This window comes from Spermophilus citellus, assembly GCF_964194105.1.
Source record: "Spermophilus citellus genome assembly, chromosome: 10".
NCBI lineage: Eukaryota > Metazoa > Chordata > Mammalia > Rodentia > Sciuridae > Spermophilus > Spermophilus citellus.
The window spans coordinates 126,933,412-126,951,016 of record NC_138197.1 but is presented as its reverse complement, the minus strand read 5'-3'; the positions used below and the strand labels follow the sequence as shown (position 1 = coordinate 126,951,016).

The 17,605-nt window shown below is 61.2% G+C and overlaps 1 protein-coding gene across 2 annotated transcripts; it reads left to right on the top strand.

Annotated features, from left to right (window-relative positions):
• Nucleotides 1-1,426: 1,426 nt before the first annotated feature.
• MFNG (MFNG O-fucosylpeptide 3-beta-N-acetylglucosaminyltransferase) lies at nt 1,427-16,503 on the top strand. Of its 2 annotated transcripts, XM_081310758.1 has the most exons (8): nt 1,431-2,162; nt 6,627-6,675; nt 7,044-7,146; nt 7,496-7,649; nt 10,434-10,519; nt 12,107-12,272; nt 13,696-13,781; nt 15,626-16,503. In XM_081310758.1, the coding sequence occupies exons 1-8, from the start codon at nt 1,908-1,910 to the stop codon at nt 15,690-15,692; spliced, it is 966 nt and encodes a 321-aa protein (XP_081166884.1). In that variant the 5' UTR covers nt 1,431-1,907; the 3' UTR covers nt 15,693-16,503. The 2 variants fall into 2 exon arrangements, with proteins under 2 accessions (XP_081166885.1, XP_081166884.1); XM_081310759.1 differs by lacking the exons at nt 13,696-13,781; nt 15,626-16,503 and adding an exon at nt 12,694-13,267 and having other exon boundaries at nt 1,427-2,162.
• The last annotated feature ends 1,102 nt before the right edge of the window (nt 16,504-17,605 follow it).

The following is a 17,605-nucleotide window of genomic DNA, read 5'->3' as shown; positions in this document are numbered from 1 at the left end:
CTTGGGTCCCAACAGTGAACTTGGTCAGGCCCCTGGAGGATCTGGAGAGAGTGGGTGTACTGACCAGTTGGGGACAGAAAATGGGTTGAGAGAGACCACCCTGGGGGAAGGGGGCTGGGGGTGCGGCTGGGGCTGGCAGTGCCCAGGTCTAGAGGAGGGGAGAGGGCTCTTTGAAACTCCGGGGGGCAGCTCTGGGCCCCATGTTTGGCCGTTGGGGAAAATGTTCCTGGGCTTAAAAGGGATCTGGGCTGAAGATGTGGGGGCAGGGCGTGGGCAGGGGAGCAGGGAGGCTGAGGGGACGAGGGTGCCTGAGTGAGGGACCAAGCCCCTTCCTCAGTGGGAACAAGAGGAGAAAAGGAGAGGACGCAGGGAAGGAGGTGGTTGAGGGCCCCAAATGGGACCAGGGGGACAAGGGGATTGCCAGGGAGGGAGGGGATGTTCTTTCCCAGGATGGAGCCGGGGCAGAGCAGTGTGCTTGGTTGCGATACCCAGCTCCTGACCTAGCTCCTGTACTCACCAGCCGGGGGGTCCCCCAGCAACAGCCACATCCTCTGCAGGCTGTGGCCCTTGTCCCTGGAGGGTCTGCTGATGCCCTATGTGGGGGTGGCAGGCTGGGAGGGGGCTGTGTGTGGCTCGGCAGAACTGTGGCTTAAGAGCCTCAGCTTTTCTACCCTCCCTAAGAAAGTAGGTGCAGGTTGGGACGGCAGGGGACAGGGGGGCCTTGACTGGGAGCTTGAGGTCCCCCAGCCAGTCACCAGGATGGAATTGTGGAGTTGGACCCTGAGGTGTCCAGTGCCAGTCCAGGCTGCCTCTGGTGGAGTCCCTCTTCTGTCCCTCCAGCCACCCACCCGTTGGGCAGTGGCCTCTGAATCTGCCTCTAGCCACACTCTTGGGGCGCTTTTGCTCACGCTTGGCCATGCCTGAGCTGGCGTGTGCTCTGTGGATTTTGTTCTAAGGACAGGTAGCCAGTGCAGGGTTGGAGCAGAGGAAGGAGGTGTGAATGGCCTAGTGTCAAGGAAGACACACGTGTGGCTGGAGGAGGCCCCTGTTGGCTGGGCTGGCTGGGTGAGGCAGCTGTAGAGCCTGCCTAGGGTGATCGGGAGGGCCACGGCTGGATAGGTGCCCTCAGGGGTCTCCTGTGGGGCCAGATGAGGACACGGGACCAGGCTTCCACCCAATTCTGGGCCTGACTGGCTGGATCATCTTATGTCACCCTGTGCCTCAGCTATAAACTGGGACTGTCCCAATGCAGTTGTGAAGTCCAAAGGAACTGAGAAAACTTCTGTGGGAGTCCCAGGAATTGGGAGGGGCCACCATGGAAGGGTTCCTGGAGGAGGGACCCCCGGAGCTGAGCTTTAGGCGCAAACAGAATTTGGCCTGGAGGAGAGGAGAGGACGCGGGTAAGGACGTGGGATGGGGAGAGCATCCAGGAGACACTGAGCAAGAGCTGAGACGCCAGGACGTTGGAAAGTAACGGGCGCAGCTGGAGCCACGCCGGCTGGTCTCTGGGGAGTGGCGTGGCTGGAGGGCCCCTGGCTCCCACCGGGCATGGACGGTTGGCTCTTGCCGCCGCCCCCGCCCCCGCCCCAGCAGCTGGCAGGGCGAGGGCTGCCCCCGGGCGGCTGCCTCCCGCTCTGCCACCTCTGCGCCCGGCCTGGCTCCGCCCCTCGGCTGGGCGGGGTGGGGCCGGCGGCCGGGCCGGCGAGCGCCACCGAGCAGGTGGAGGGTGGCGGCCGGTGGGGCAGCCGCAGCTCAGTCTCCGGGGCGGGAGCTCCAGCTCCACGTCCCCGCTCCCTGTGCGCCCCGATGCCTGCCACACTCGTGCCCCTGCCAGGGCCCCCGCCTGACCAGCCTCCGGTCCCGGACTGGTTGGGACTTGGGAGCTGAGCCGTCCGGCGGCTGTGCCCATGCAGTGCCGGCTGCTCCAGGGCTTGGCCGGAGCCCTCCTCACCCTCCTGTGCATGGGGCTTCTGTCCCTACGGTACCAGTCACGCCCGCCCCCCCAGGGAGTGCAGCAGCCCCCCAGGCTGAGCCGGCCCAGCCCCGCGCCCCGCGAGCTGCAGCTGCACGACATCTTCATCGCCGTCAAGACCACCCGGGCCTTCCACCGCTCGCGCCTGGACCTGCTGCTCGACACGTGGGTCTCCAGGATCAGGCAACAGGTGATGAGTGGGCCAGTTCGCGCCATGGAGTCTGGGGCCTGAGGGACTCTGGAGGTCTTCCTGCTGGGCTGGGATCTCTGGCTGGCTGAAGCAGAAGCTGCTGTCTCCAGCCATCGGGGCCCATCGCCCCATCCTTCCTCCCTGCCCCACGCTCTCACTGACACAGCGTCCAGTTCCTCAAATCCTCTGTTGGTGGCCAAGCTGCCCCAGGCCCTCGGTCCCTCCTGGGCTCTCTCTGTTCCCTGGCTGCCCCAGCGGGGGCCTCACTCCCGCCCAGCTTGGCCCAGCCTGGCCGCAGGGACCATAGAGGGTGCTGGGCCACTGGGGTGGAGGCTTCTGAGAGGTCCTGACTCAGAGGTCCTCCCAAGGGTCCTGTGCCAACCTCAGCCTAGGAACTGCCCTGCCCAGGCTCTGGGGTGGAGGGTGGAGGGTGGAGGGAGGCCCTAGGTGGGGCCTGTTCCGGGAGGTGCCCTTTTGGGCTTCCTCAGCCCCTGTGGCTGCATGTGTGCACGCAGGCGTGTGTGCATGTGCGCGTCTTGTGTCTTGCGCTGGTTTCCTGTGGTTGTCCTGGGAGGCTGTCGCTGAGGCAGGGGTGGGTGAGAGGTTGGGGTGTGTGCGTGCACACTTGTGCTCACGTGTGCGGAGCCCAAGAGTGTTCCACATGCAATGACAAGAGGTGTGTGGGTGACCTGAGCACGTGGCTCGTGCCCTTCAGGGGAGGCACCTCTGACCATCTGAATCCCTCCCAGCCTGTCCTGTCCCCGTGGTCAGTACTCTCCTCAAGCAAAGCCAGGGATCTGGGGCTGTTGGGGACTGTCTCTGGGGAGGCCGAGGGTGGATTCACACACACCACCCCCACTGTGGTGGCTGCTCTGCGGGAGGAAGTGACTGAGCCCTTGGAGGGGAGCCCAAGGAAAGGCACAGTAAGGTCTGAGAGGCCAGGGACCCCAGGGAGGGCACACCCCTGCCCCGGTTTCCTGGCACTGATGTCTTTGCGCCAGGATTGACCCTTCCCAGCAGGGCCCCCAGCATCCCTGGGCCCTGCCAGATTCTCATCTTGGGGAGATCTGGTTCCGCCTGCGGAAGCCGCCAAGGCTGGCCCTCCCTGCAGACCTTCCTGTTTATGGCGCGGTGTCTGTGGACCGGGAGTGTGCCTCACGTGGCTTGAGGCCCTTTCCTGTCTTGTCCTGTTCACCACGGTGGTGCCCCCAGATGAGGAAACTGAGGCTAGAGGAGGAAGTGCTGGCCGGTGTCACCCAGGGGTCTGAGGGGGCAGAGCCCAGCGGGACCCAGGTCTCACCTCTCCTGCACCTTCAGCCTGGGGGCTGTGCCTGGCAATGCCAGCCTGGCTACAGTGGCCCCGTCCTAGGCTCTATCCCAGATGCTGATCAGGCAGCAGATCAGGGGGCACCTGCCGGCGGCTCAGCTCCTGAGGGCTGCACTGTGCCCCATGGCTCTGCTTCCCTCACACCACCTGAGGCTGGGTGTCCATGCTCCCAGGTGGCAGGTGGGGAAGCTGATCCAAGCTAAGCAGAGTCCCGAGACGAGCTCACTCAGGGACCCCAGAGCGGGGAGCAGAAGTCATATTTAGGTTGAAAGAGGCCCACCCTGGACGTGGGTTCTCTCTCACCTTGGGTTCCTCTCTCTCTCTGACCTTGGCCGAGGCCTTCCCCACCTGCGCAGCACAGGGGCATCCGGAAGGGGCCTGAGCTGGCCAACTCCAGCTCTAGGCGCCGGCTGGTTAGAGGTGGTGGGGTGGCAGGTGGACCCTTGTGGCTTGTGTGGGAGCCTTTGTCCTGCGGAGGGGCAGGCGGGGGAGGCGGGCCTTGTGTGTTTTGTGCTTGAGGGGAGCCTTTCTCTCCCCCACAGGCCCCTTGTCCTGTGTGTGTGTGTGTGTGTGTAGGGGTCAGGGAGGTGGCAGCAACCCTACATCTCCCTTCCTGCAGCAGATGGTCCCCCTGCGCCCCTCCCTGCCCCGTGGGCTGCTGGTCTTTTGTTTCTCCACCTGTGAAGTCTTAACCATTGTCAGGTCCCCTGTTAAACAAATCAAATGCAGCTTCTGGCTCAGAGGAAATTCTGCCCACTGTTGTCCTCTGCCAGCCTCCAAGTTCCCAGGGGCGGGGACCACCAGCTCCTGCGCCCTCTCCTGCTCCCGGATCGCCCACTTCCCCGCTCATCCCACCGCCTGAGGCCTCGCCCTGATTGCCTGTGTTTTCTACTTCTTCAGCGACTAGCCGTCCCTACCTGCTTGGTCCGTCCTCTCCAGTGTGCTGCTTGGTGTGCCAGGGAGCAGGGCAAGAGTCCTGGCTTCTGTTACAGACCCCTTGGGGGTGGTGTGGCAATCAGATGTGGGTGGGGGCAGTCAGAGCAGGAGACCAGGGGAGATGCCCGCAGGAGGTCATGCCCATGAGCTGGACCAGGGCTGGGCTTGGAGAGACTGAAACAGCGATGATTCAAGGTGTGGAGGGGTGGACAGGCTGCATGTGAGGGCCAGCACGGTGGCCCCCAGTCCTGGGTCCCAGCAGAGCAGCAGGGACTCGGTCTTTTTTGTTTTTGCGGGGGGTATGGAGCCCAGGGCCTGTGCGTGCTGCCCAGCCTCTGCCTCAGAGGCACACACCAGCCTTTGTTTTTGGTACTGGGAATTGAACCCGGGGCACTTAACCACTGAGCCGCATCCCCAGTCCTTTTATATTTTATTTAGAGACAGGGTCTCACTGAGTTGCTTAGGGCCTCGCTAAGTTGCTGAGGCTGGCTTTGAACTCGCGATCCTCCTGCCTCAGCCTCCTGAGCCGCTGGGATCACAGGCGTGTGCCACATCGTCCTGTCCCATGTTGTTTTATTTTTAAGTTTTTTGTGGAAGGCATGGCTGCAGGGGATGTGAAAGCTGGGAGGAAGTGGGGGGGGGGAAGGAGCTCCTTTAGTGTCACCAGAGGGGTGTCGAGGCCTCCTGGGAGAGGTGATGCCCAAGTTGGGAGCTGGAGTGTGGGAAGAGGGAGCATCATGTGCAAAGGCTCAGAGTTGTGTGTGTGTGTATGCATGAGCACATACACACACACACACCCACACACACACACAGAGCATATTTGGGGAACCGAAACAAATTTGGGCTGAGAGATTCCTGCCTCAGGGTGGAGCAGGAAGTACTGAGATCAGGCTGCATCAGGTGGCAAGGGTCAGGGGTCCCTTTACTGGTCATGCTTTGGAGGCTAAATTTTATCCCAGGGGCAGTAGGGAACCCATGGAAGGTGCTGGCAAGGGGTGGTGGGTATGAGTTTATCTGATTCTGGTCCTGAGAGGAAAACAGATCGGGGTGAATGGACCAGAGTCTTGCCACAATCCCTGAGAGACGATGGTGGCTGAGAAGTAGGTCTGTGGACATGAGCCCTGGGAGAGGCCCTGTCCCACCTTCTGCTGTTCCTCACCCTGGCCTCTAGCCTCACTGCCTCCGTCTCCCTTAAGTCTTCCTGTTGAACTATTACTCCTTCCTTTACACGGTCTTACTTTAGTCTCACAGCTGTTACTGCCCCCCATTTTACAATGGGTAAACTGAGGCCCAAGGTGGGGTTGCACTGCTCTGAGGGGCTGGTTCCTAGAAAGGAGGAAGAGGTCTTTGGGTGACAAGGAAGGGCCTTCAGGGCCAGGGCCCTGCTCTTGGAGCGAGGACAGGGGTAGGACTCAGGTGTGGATGGTGGGGCATGGGGTACCTGGGGTGGATGAACAGGTGGGACATTTTCTCCTTGGTCCCCACAGGGCAGCCAGGGATCGGGAGGTCCTTGCAGGCCTTTGAGGTGCTCAGTAGAGAAAGGAGCTCTCGGGCTGCCAGGCGGCTCTGCCCCTGTTGGGCTGGGCCTGGGGGGTGAGGCATCCTGGCCCTGCATCTCTGTCTCACTCATGGCTGCTTCTGGAGGGTCCCCTCTGCCTCTCATTCCCAGTTTGCATTTGGTCTATTTAGGGGACAGATCACAAACCCTTCCTCATGAGGTTAAGAGAGGGCCAGCCGGGGGCAGGCATGGGTCCTGCTCCTGGTGGGTGCCCAGGGTGAGAGGGCGGGATCATGTCTTGGTGAAAACTTTTTGAGATGCTCAGGGGCCCCTGCACTGTGTGGGGTCTGTGGTGTGGGGGGGCCCCGGTGTGGGGTCCTTTCAGGCTGCTTCCCGACAGGGCTCAGGGTTGTGTGTATGTGACCTGGGATGTAAGAGGGTGCCATTCTGCCAAGGGTATGGCTCTGTGAAGGGGACAGGGCTGTGCACCAGGAGGTTGTGTCTATAGAAGCAGGTGTGTGTGTGTGTGTGTGTGTGTGTCCCCTAAAGAGACATATGGCCATGAGAGGGGCGTATGTCTGTCACTGCTGTGTGTATCCTCCTGGGTGGTGTCTGGGCTTGGCCATGGCAGGTGCTGGGTTGGCCTGGGTCTGCCCTGGGACACCGAGGCCTGACCCAAGTCCTGACCCCTTCTCCTTCCCAGACATTCATCTTCACTGACAGCCTGGACGAAGGCCTCCAGGAGAGACTGGGTAACTGCTGGCTGGGTGGGGCCCTTGGCTATTGCCAGAGAGAGCTGGGCAGCCGTGCTCCGGCCCGGGGCTGCCCAGGAAATGGGCTGACCACCTTTGGCTTTGGGATTCCCTTTAGCCCAGGAGGGGAGAGGGCTTCCCTCTTGGAAATATGTGCAGGTGTGGGGAGGGGCTGCTGGACTAGGCCCTGGACACTTGGTCCAATCCAGCCTACTGTCCTGGCCAGGTCAGCCTGCCCTGGGCCTGGTTTCCCCACTGACAGCTGGGAGGGGGTGGCCCTGGGGCTCCCTTGGCCTGGCCTTGCTCTGCATTCAGTGTTTGGGGCTGTGGGAGACGCTGGGCAGGGTCCCTGATGGCTCCTTCTCTAGGGCCCCACCTTGTGGTCACCAACTGCTCCGCTGAGCACAGCCACCCTGCGCTGTCCTGCAAGATGGCTGCCGAGTTCGACGCCTTCTTGGCCAGCGGGCTCAGGTGGGTGCTCCTGGGTCTCTGGGGGAGGGGTGGTTTTGAGGGTTGGGTCAAAGCAGTGACGTGACCTGAGTCCAGTGGAAGAACCCTCGTCTCCCATGCAGCAGGCAGCCTGCAGACCAGCCGTGGCCCTGGGCCAGTGCCTCAGCCTCTGTCCCGGGCCTCGTGTCTTAAGCGGCCTGCCTTCCCCAGGAGCCTCCAGCACGTGCTTCTGGCATAAAATGGGCCTCAAGTGGTGGCCACCCCGCCGTGCAAGTGTTTGTTGACCTTGGGGGCGCAAGGGGAGCCTGGCTGGCTTCGGCCCGGGAGCCCCCTATCCCTCCAAGTTCATTGTTCCCGTCCCTCCTCACAGGTGGTTCTGTCACGTGGATGATGACAACTACGTGAACCCATGGGCGCTGCTGCGGCTGCTGAGGGCCTTCCCCGCGGCCCTCGAGGTCTACGTGGGCAGGCCCAGCCTGAACCGGCCCATCCGCGCCTCGGAACCCCAACCGCGTAATCGCACGGTGTGTCCTGCCCTCCTCCTTCGCCCATTGGCTGTAGGCCCCAGGGGCGGGGCCGATTCGGGGCGGGGCCAGTTCAGGGGCGGGGCTGATCTAGGGGCGCGGCCGACCTGGGGGGTGGAGACGTGGTGGAGGCCACTGGTGGGGGCTGAGCATCAGGTCTGGCTTCGTCCCTGTGGGTTTGGGCCAGTGGCTTCTCCTCTTTGAGCCTCAGCCTCCTCCGCTGTGGAAGGAGATGGAGGTTGTGCAGGCAAGGCCTAGAGAAGGGCAGGTGGTAGGTCCCCAGTCATCCAAGAGCGGAGGCTTGGTCTGGTCACACAATGAGCTCCAGGTGTACTGAGGCTTCCTGACTCCATGGCGGGGCTCGTGGCCACCTGGTGTCACCATGCAGTCACACAGGGTGTTAAAATGCTGGAATCCTGTGGGCCCCAGAACACGACCCCCCTTCAGCACCCTCCTCTCCAAACCTCCACTAACCAAACTTAGAGTGCATACTTGGCACCGTAGGGAGCCCAGACCAGCTTCGACCCTAGACCTAATGGACACTGATTAGGATTGCCAGATTTAGGGCAAAAAAAAAAAAAAAAAAAATCCTGGATACCCAGTTAAATTTGACTTTCAGATAAATAATGAAGAATCTGTTAGAAGAAAAAAATCACGTGGCTCTCCTCTGAACCCAAGTCCCACCAGGTTATAGGTGTTGGGGTGCCCAGGCCCCAATGGTCCCCTTGGCTACAGGGAAAAGGCAGGTAGGAAGTCCCTTCCCTAGAGGCAGCGCCTGAAGCGGGAGCTGGGCGCGCTGTGGGGCTCCCTCACCCTCCCCAGGTCACCATCTGCTTCGCTAGGGAAACCAGAGCCTTAATTATCAGCAGCTCTCCAGCCTCTGAGCCCTAATTAAATCCTCCTGGGCTTGAGGCCATGCATGTGAGAGAATCCAGGTAAGTCCAGGGGTCCCCCAGGCTCCCAGACCGCTCCCACCCCACTCTTATCTGGCTTGAGCTGTTTGCTCAGGGGCTGAGAAGGTCACTGTGGAGCCTGACTCCAGGGGTTCACACATCAACCCTGCCACTGCCTAGCTTTGAGACCCTTATTGAAGCCACCTAACCTCTCTGGGCCTCAAGTTTCCTCCTCTGAGAAGCAGGAGATAACAGCCCTTACTCACAGGGCAGTTACGAGCATAGAATAAAAAGGGGTCATCTGTCCAAGTCCTTGGAATGGCACCTGGAATGTAATGGACACTGGCGAGTGTCAGCGGTCAGTCCTAGTCAGTGTTCACATCCCAGCCAAGTCCTCTCTCTGCAGATGCTGTGCCCAGCTGGGCACATTTAGGCCCACCCCCCAGGGTTCACATGTGCCCTCGTTGGCATGCACCCCCAGCAGGTCCCAGGACTGCCCTGGAGCGGGCAGAACTCCACAGTGTCCAGGACTGTGCGGATCTTGGGTCCTCCAGGGCAGGACTGCAAAGGGGGCGAGAGCTCTGTGACCTCAGGCAAGTGACTTCATTTCTCTGTGCTTGTTCACCCACCTGGGGCACGGGCCTTGGCACAGGGCATGGGACAGTCAGCATTCAGGGTCAGGCACTTACGAGGCTACTGCCATGTTGTGTCATTACATGGGAGTGGGGCCACACACTTAGAAAACAAAAAATTAGAGTTTACGGGGCACCTCCTGTGTCAGGTCCTCAAGAGCCACTCATTCTGCCTTGCTGAGCCCGACCTTTCTCGTATCCTAGAAGAACGGCCGTTGAGGTCTTTAGAAGGATGCTTCTGAGCCAGGAGAACCGTCAGATTTCAGAACTGGAGCAGATGCGCTCACATGAGGCCCAGAGAGGAGCAGTGCCTTTCTTGAGGTCGCACAGCTGAGCAGGGAGGAGGGAGACCTCAGGTTCAGGCTTCCTCATTGCTGCCCAGGGCTCTTCGCACCACTGCATCGCGGGAGATAACTCGCCCCAAATGACGTGCCTCCATTAAGCACCACCTATGGACTTGGGGGCAGGAATCCTTGGGGAACTTGTTGGACCAAGGGATGGGACAGCTGAAAGGGCAAAGTGCCTCTAGAGAAATCCATGGTGAATTTAGGGTCATCACAGAGGAGGGAGGAAGAGGCCTTGGGCTGAGGTGATGGTGGTGATGTTGGGGCTCAGAAAATAGTTTAAGCCCCAAAGGGACACCTTGGTGCCGGTGATTGAGATGTCAAGGGGCTTGCTGGCGGCAGGGGCTCCCAGGACTGACTGTCCCCTCTACTCCATGAGAGACCTCATCTTCATTTTCTGCCAAAAACTCTTCTTGGCCCCAGGAATTGGGAGTGGGGAAGCCAGTGGAAGTGGCCTGGTGGAGGTGGCCTCAGGACTGTACATAGCACATAGCACTCAGGGAAGGACTCTAATTGGCTGGCCTAAGTCATGTGCCTATTGCGGAGCCAATCACTGGTCAAGGGGTGTGGCCTTGTGCACAATCATTCCTGTGGCGCCTGCGTGCTTCCGTGACCTGGGGAGCAGCGGGGTGTGTGGCCGCCCCTCCCACCCTCTTGCCACAAGGTAGAGCCCTTTCTCAGAGGAGGGGGTCAGATTCCACTGTATTCCAGTGTCCTTGGTGACCTCGGCACTCATAATTAGCTCTGTGACTTTGGGCCTGGTGTCTTTACCTGTGAGATGGGCCTCGTAATGCGAGGCTGTAGCAAGATGTGAAGGTTACATGGAGAGATTCTGAGCCACGAGGGTTGGGGTGAGGCGTGGCCTCAATGTCCCTGTCCCCAACTCACCTTGCACCTCTGCCCTCTCCTTCCCAGAGACTGGTGCAGTTCTGGTTCGCCACAGGGGGTGCCGGCTTCTGCATCAACCGCAAGCTGGCTTTGAGGATGGCCCCGTGGGCGAGGTAAGCCAAGACCCTGGGTGGCTGGAGGGCAGGGAAGGGTGGCTACTGGCATGCCCGAGGGGCAGGAAGGCTTGAGAGTGGGCGCAGGAGGAGCTGCCTGTCATTCACTTTGTGTTACCGTGTGACCCAGTTCATGCTGAGCAAATTACCTGCCCCCCTGTCTGCAGGGGGTGCACAGTCCGGTGGCCTCTGTTGCACACAGGAACACCTCGAGAAGTCTGTTTGCGTGTCTGCAAGTGGACCTGCAAACACAGGGACTACTGGTACCAAGGCTCAGGGTTTGGGCTGCATCTGGCCGAGCCAGGGAATCACAAGGCCCCGTTTGCAGCCTCCTTCCGCTCTTCTGACCAGTCAATGCCAGAAGGGAGGTGAAGGCCAAGAGTAGGGGCTCTCAGAGGAGCAAGAAGGCCTTTTGGTTGAGGACAAGAGGGAAGACTTCCTAGAAGAGGTGGAATTGACCTGGGACAGCACTAGAGGACCCCAGAGGAGGAGAGCCAGGGGGCACTGGAAGCCCTCGGTATGGATGGGGGGATGCTGGCCTTCTAGAAGTGGCACATGTCTTCGTGGGCAGGATGGTATTAACACTCGTGGCCTTGAACTTGGGTTGAGGGTTGGATCTGAGCTTAGCCTCTGTGTCACCTTTTTGATGGTGTAGCCTGTGTCTGCACTGAGGAGGGTGAGGCCCTAGAGGGTCAGCGCCGCTAAGGTCACCCAGGCTCAGGGGTACGAGCTGCTGAGACCTGGGTGCTTCCCCACTATACAGCCCGCCTTGTCCCAGGCTGGGATCCGTGGGCGTGGGAGTGGCCTGTTGTCCTAGGGCAGGTCTGGCAGGCGTGCACCTGGAACTGCCAGGGGGGTCCTCCTTGTGCCAGGGTGTCCCACCTCTGTGGAACTTTTATGTGATTGATTGATTGATTGATTGAACTCAGGGGCACTCAACCACTGAGCCCCAGCCCCAGCCCTATTTTGTTTAGAGACAGGGTCTCACTGAGTTGTTTAGCACCTCACCATCACTGAGGCTGGCTTTGAACTGGGCCATCTTCCTGCCTCAGCCTCCCGAGCTGCTGGGATTATTTAGGAAAAACTCCCCCTCCTCTGTCCTGAAGGCTTGGCTGTGGACCCAGCCTGGGATGGAGTGTGGGCGGGGCTTCTGCACCCCTCCCCGCTTGGCTGGGTGTCCTGACTCGGCACTGGTCCTGCTCCCAGTGACCGGCCTCCTGGCTCTCCTGACCATCTCTCTTCCCAGCACAGGGGCTGCCAGGAGGCCAGAGGCCTTCCTCTCTGTGTCTGGGGCAGGCAGGTGCTCAGGCTCAGCAGGGAACCCACAAGTTAGGGAGAGGAGGAAGGAAACATTTATGAAGGGCTTCACCACTGAGGCCCCCAACAGCCCTGACCAGGACGGTGGTCGTCCCGTCTCACAGCAGAGGAGACGGAGGCTGGGGGTCCTGACTCCCAGGGTCGCGCAGTAGGCAGAGGCCGCTCCACCCCTGAGCTCTCCGCCCTGCCTGCCGGCCCAGCTGAGAGCTTCCTGGGAAGGGGTCAAGTGCGGAGGGCCTGGCCGGTGCTACAGTCCAGCTCTGCCCCCAGCGGCTCCCACTTCGTGGACACCTCCGCCCTCATCCGGCTGCCTGATGACTGTACCGTGGGCTACATCGTGGAGTGCAAGCTGGGGGGCCGCCTGCGGCCCAGCCCCCTCTTCCACTCGCACCTGGAGACCCTGCAGCTACTAGGGGCCGCCCAACTCCTGGAACAGGTGAGTGGTCTTGGGGCAGGTGGCAATGAGTGGGGAGGAGGGTCCCCCAAAGGAACTTGGGGTGTTTGACATCAATCTGGAACTTGAGATTATGGGGCCTGGCTATCGATGGGGATCCTGAGGCTCAGGGTGGCAAAGGAACCCCTAAAGGTACTCAGTGACTTGCTCCTCAAGGGTTAGCATTGTGACACTGTGATTCTTTGATCTGGTCCCCAAATGCTGCAGGAAGGGCCTGCATAGGTGACAGGAAGCTGGCCTCTGGTTCCTGGGACTCTGTCTGCCCACGCTGGCCTCATCCTGGCAGAAGGCAGCCCGGTTTCCACTCCATCCTGGGAGGAGGGTGCCTCCTTCCCCAGACCCTGGTGCAGATTTGATTCCTGCTCTAATGGCCTGGGCCATCACATGACCCTTCTCCTACCAGGGCCGGGAGCTGCTTGGCCAGGCCGGGAGCTGGGCTGTGGCTTCCTCCTTGGGAACCCCAGGTTCATCTTATGAGGACCACACACCCGAAACTGGGAAAGCGGCAGATTTTGGACAGCCGGAAGCAGGGCACTCCCTGGTCAGGGTTTCCTGAGCACCTGCCGTGCCAGGTTCCACCGAGGGCTGGCCTCCTCCAGCTGTTTCCTCACCATATTCACACACGGTCAGCACATCGTCCTGCAGTATCCACACACACTGGTCCAGGACCCCTTGATACTGATGTCCCAGGATGCTCAGTGCCCTAGAGGAGGTGCTTCGTGTTTGCATATCGCCCCGTGCAGCTTCCAAGTGCTTTAAATCATCTCACCAGGTGCAGTGATGCACGCCTGTAATCCTAGTGATGCAGGAGGCTGAGGCAGGAGGATCCCAAGTTTGAGGCCAGCCTCAACAACTTATCAAGGTCCCGTCTCAAAGAATAAAACCGGCTGGGGATGTGGCTCAGTGGTAAAACGTCCCTGCCTTCAATCCCCAGTATTGAAAAAGTAAAAATAAAAAATACGTAAGCCGTCTCTGATTATGCCTGATACCTGCCGACTGTCCCCTGAACGTGAGCGGGTGTTGCACTCAAGTGTCAGGGAACGTCAGAAGAATGCTCTCGTGCACGTTCAGGTCAGAGGCGAAGGTTTTTGCGTATTTTTGATCCACGTTGGTGCAACGCCCAGTGGAGGGCGGACTGCAGCATCCTCCCCGCTGGGAGGATGGGGAGACGCAGGCCTGGGGACTGAGCCCCCCCAGCTGGGGCGCAGCTGAGCAGCAGGCTCCCGGCCCAGCACGCGCTGCCCACGGGGGGCTCTAGAAGGACCCGCTGCTAGTGGTGGAGCTGCAGGCGGACCTGTGCCTCTCAGGATGCCCTCTGGCCCTCTTTGCTGTTGCCAAAATGCTGCCCCCTTGTGGGATCCCTGGTGTGACACCCCCTCACACTACTCCGCTTCTCTCTGCCCAGGTCACCCTCAGCTATGGTGTCTTTGAGGGGAAGCTCAATGTCATTAAGCTACCTGGCCCCTTCTCCCCTGAAGAGGACCCCTCCAGGTGGGTCTGAGGGCTGCAACGGTAGGACGGGAGGTGGGGGTGCTGAGCCCAGGCCTCCAGAGGTGAGGCAGCTGAATGGAAGGAGTAGATTTCTGCCTCTGCTCTGCGGTGTGACTTTAGGCCAGTGTCTTGCCCTCTCTGGGCTTCAGTCTCTCACTTGTAACACTTGGAGACTGAATATTGTGGCTGTGTAGAACTCTCCCAGCTTTGTCCCCTAGAGTTCCTCAGGAGCCCCCGGAAGATTGTCCTGTTGGCCCTAAATGAAGGACGCCGTGTGCTGCAACCCCAGACATGGCGGGGGTTGTTTTGTCTTCTTTGTTTCTTGGTCCTCTTAGATGGTTCTTCTGGGAGGGGAGGGTTGGGATGGTTAGAACCTTCCTGAAAGGCCTCAGGGGGGCTGCTTGCCTCGGTCCCCTCTGTGTGGAGCAGTCTAGGGGACAGTCTGTGGCTGTGCTTGGTTCCCCGTCCACCGCTGCCCCGGGGGGGGTGTGGCCTGTGCTGCTGGCTCAGGTGGTGGGAGGGGTGGGGGGCAGGTGGCCTCTGAGCCCAGCCGCAGGACTGACCTCTCCTGGCACCCCGTGCAGCCTGCAGCCCCCAGCCGCGGGGAGCTCCTCCCTCCGGGCAGTCCCGCTGTCCCCACTCCTCACCCGCTGGAGCGCCACGTGGAGGCTGGGAGCTGGGGAGGAACCCTGTCCTGCCTGCAGGGGTGTGCAGGTCTCGGGGGCAACGGGTAGCAAGGGATGGTGTGGGCCCTGGGTCCCCTGAGGGGTAGAGACTTGTCCAAGGGAGTCCTGGACAATGAGGCGTCTGGGACACTGTCCTGTGGGGGACAGTAAGACAGCCTCCGTGTTGATGGGCGTGGGCTGTCCAGGGAGGAGGAGGGGAGGGGGCATGGGGTACCTGAAGTGGCAGCAGCAGTCCCCAGGACAGGAGATGGCACAGTGTCCCAGGCAGAGGGGATAGCATGTGCAAAGGCCCAGAGGCAGGAGATAGATCTTGACGTGTTCAAGGAAGCAGAGGGAGCCATTGCAGTCCGATACAGAGGTGAGGAGAGGTGACACGGTGCCTGGTTTGCTCAAGGAGGTGACAAGCGACCTCCCAAGGCCTTTGTGGGCTCTGCCTGGACCTTAGATTTAGATTCCGTTTCCCTTGCAGGGAAGCAGGGCCCCTGGCCCCCAGGTTTCCAGAGCCGCCCAGTTGGAGCAGAGGCTCTGAGCACTCCCAGGGTCCTGGGGGGCTGCGTTGACCACGTTGTAGGTTCCAAGGAGACAGTTTGGCTTAACACAGGGAAAAACTTCAAAATTCTGGCTGTCGGTGGAGGCGGGAGCTGTGGCTGAGGCCAAGAGGCTTGAGGGTTGGCCCGGGGGTTGGGCGGCGGCTCAGCGGCAGAGCACTTGCCCAGCTCCCGGGGCCCTGGATTCAAACCCCCGCCCTGCAAGACAAATGGTGCTAGGTTTGCTCCAAGCTCAGGATTCTAGAATCCGTAGCTTCCTGCGGTTGGGGCCAGAGCCCTGAAGACCCAGGTCTGTGGGGCGGATGGGCTCAGTGGGGTCTTGTTCTGAAGTCTTTCTAAGCTGGGGGACTCAGCCAGGGTTGGCCTTGTTCCCCAGGGGACATTTGGTCATGTCCAGTTGCTCGACTCGGGGACGTGCTGCGAGCGTCTAGTGGGTAGAGGTCAGGGTGCTGCTAGGCCTCCTCCAGGGCACAGGGCAGTCCCTGTCCCCCGGGGTTTCCTGGCCCCAGATGTCTGTGGTGCCTGCTGCTCGTCACCTGTGGCCTGTGCCTTTGGGCAGCCCAGGAGTGCGAGCGGCACAGTGACCGTCCCCGTTCTGGTCTCTCTGCAGGTTCCGCTCCCTCCACTGCCTCCTGTACCCAGACACGCCCTGGTGTCCCCAGCTGGTTGTGCAGTGAGCCTGAGCTGCTGGGCAGAGGCCAGCGGAGACTTCAGGCTGCTCCTGTGCCCACGCAGCGTTGGCGAGTGTCCTGGAGGGCAACTCCTGGCGCAGCCTCCGGGCGACGAAGGTGCAGGCCTGTGGGTAGCTGGAGGCCCCTGGGCCCGAGAGGAGGCTGGACAGCCTGGGGAGCAGGAGGACCAGGTGAGGGCCGGACAGGCCCAGGCTGGAGCCCGCGGCCTGGGGGAGCCGACTGAGCAGGCAGGCACCTGGGCCCGGCTGGGGATTGGGGTGCCATCCCTTAGACAGTGACTGGGCCCCTGGGGGAGGCTGGCTCCGGCCCTGGCTCTGTCCCCGTCATTCCCCTGGGGCTGAAGCACTGGGCTGTCTGCTCCTAAGTCCCCTGGCCGGATCCTGTGTCCCTGAGGGGACCTGAAAGAGTCATGGCCAAACCCAGGGTCTGTGACAGATGATGACGCTGCGGAGTCTCTGAGCTCCTTGCTCCCACCCCTTGCTAATGGGCTCAGGTTTGGAGCCTCAGCAGGCCCAGGTGATGGCTCCACATGGTCCCAGCCAATCAAGAGGACCCTTTGGCTCAATTTCCAGTCTCCGTTGCTGGGAGACGTTACCCTGTGACCCAGGTTTGGCCAGTAGAGAGGTTTCTGGGTGAGGTTTTTCAGCCCTGTACCTCATCTTCCTGTGTGAATGTGGGTATGATGGCTGGATCTGAGGAGCTACTTTGCCACCATGAAGGGAAGCCCCAGACCGTCACCGCAGCTGTCTCCTCCAGCGTTTGGTTCTGTACGAAATTAAACCCCTATTTAAGTCTCTCTTGGTCCAGTTTTCTGTTTGCAGCCAGAGTGTTCCTGACAGGGCGGGATCCTCAGTCTGTCTGTCACAGTGGTGACGGTGGTCACTTTGGTGCCCAGGAGGGGCTCCGTGTGTGTGCCGTCTGTGTGTGTGTGTGCACAGGCGTGAGTGCCCCTCTGTGCACCTCTGTGTGAGGATGCGAGTGTGCGTGCGGCTGTGCCCACTGACCCCTGAGGGCCACAGTGGGGCTCTGGGATGGGGGAGGAGGGAGGAGAGACCCTGAGGGGTGGAGGGGCCCTGGCCCAGGCAGCGGGCCTGGGGCCCTGGGGTCATGTCCTTGGCTCTTGAGGGACAGAGTCCTTGTCCTGGCACATCTGGGTCAGAGGCATCTGGAACCACCAAGCTCAGCCCCTTGTTTCCTTCCTAGGGAGGGTCCTGGGGCCCAGAGGGGGACTGCCACATGCCCGTGGCCCCCCAGCACTCGAGGGACCTGTGCGGGGTGTGCAGGATGGAGCTGAGTGAGGGCGGCCGCTGTCCTCCTCACCCCGCAGGGGACGCTGCTGGCTGGCCTGATTTTAGAAGCAGCAGCAGATTTTCGGGTAGTTCCCAGATCCTGAGGGTCGGTGGGGGGAGCAGGGCTCGGCCATCTGCTGCCTCCATTATCCCAGAATAGCTGGGGGTGGGGCTGGAGCGAGTCAGCAGGATGGGGATTAGGATGGCGGGGAAGGAGGGGGGTGGAGGAGCGAGTAACCCCTTCTAGGAGCAGGAGGTTCTGTGTCTGGCTCCCCCACCCCGCCCCGCGCTGAGGCGCCCATGTGGGCCCTGCAGGCCGAGGCAGCGTCGGGGGCGGTGGGACCCCTTTCTCTGCCTCACTGTGCTCCTAACCCCCCTCACCTTTAGCCCGGGCTGGGTAGCCTGCCCGCCCCCCTTAGGGTGCACGTGGATGGGATAATTGGGGCCCTGTTGGCCACTGACCTTGGGCTGAAGGTGGGCTCCTCTGACAAGGACGACAGAGTGGACAGGCACCAGAGGAACCTGGAGATGCTCCTCAGGGGCTGGGGGCCTCCAGCCAGCCCCCACCCCGTCATGGAGTAGGCAAGGCCCCAGCTGAGCCTGCTCCTC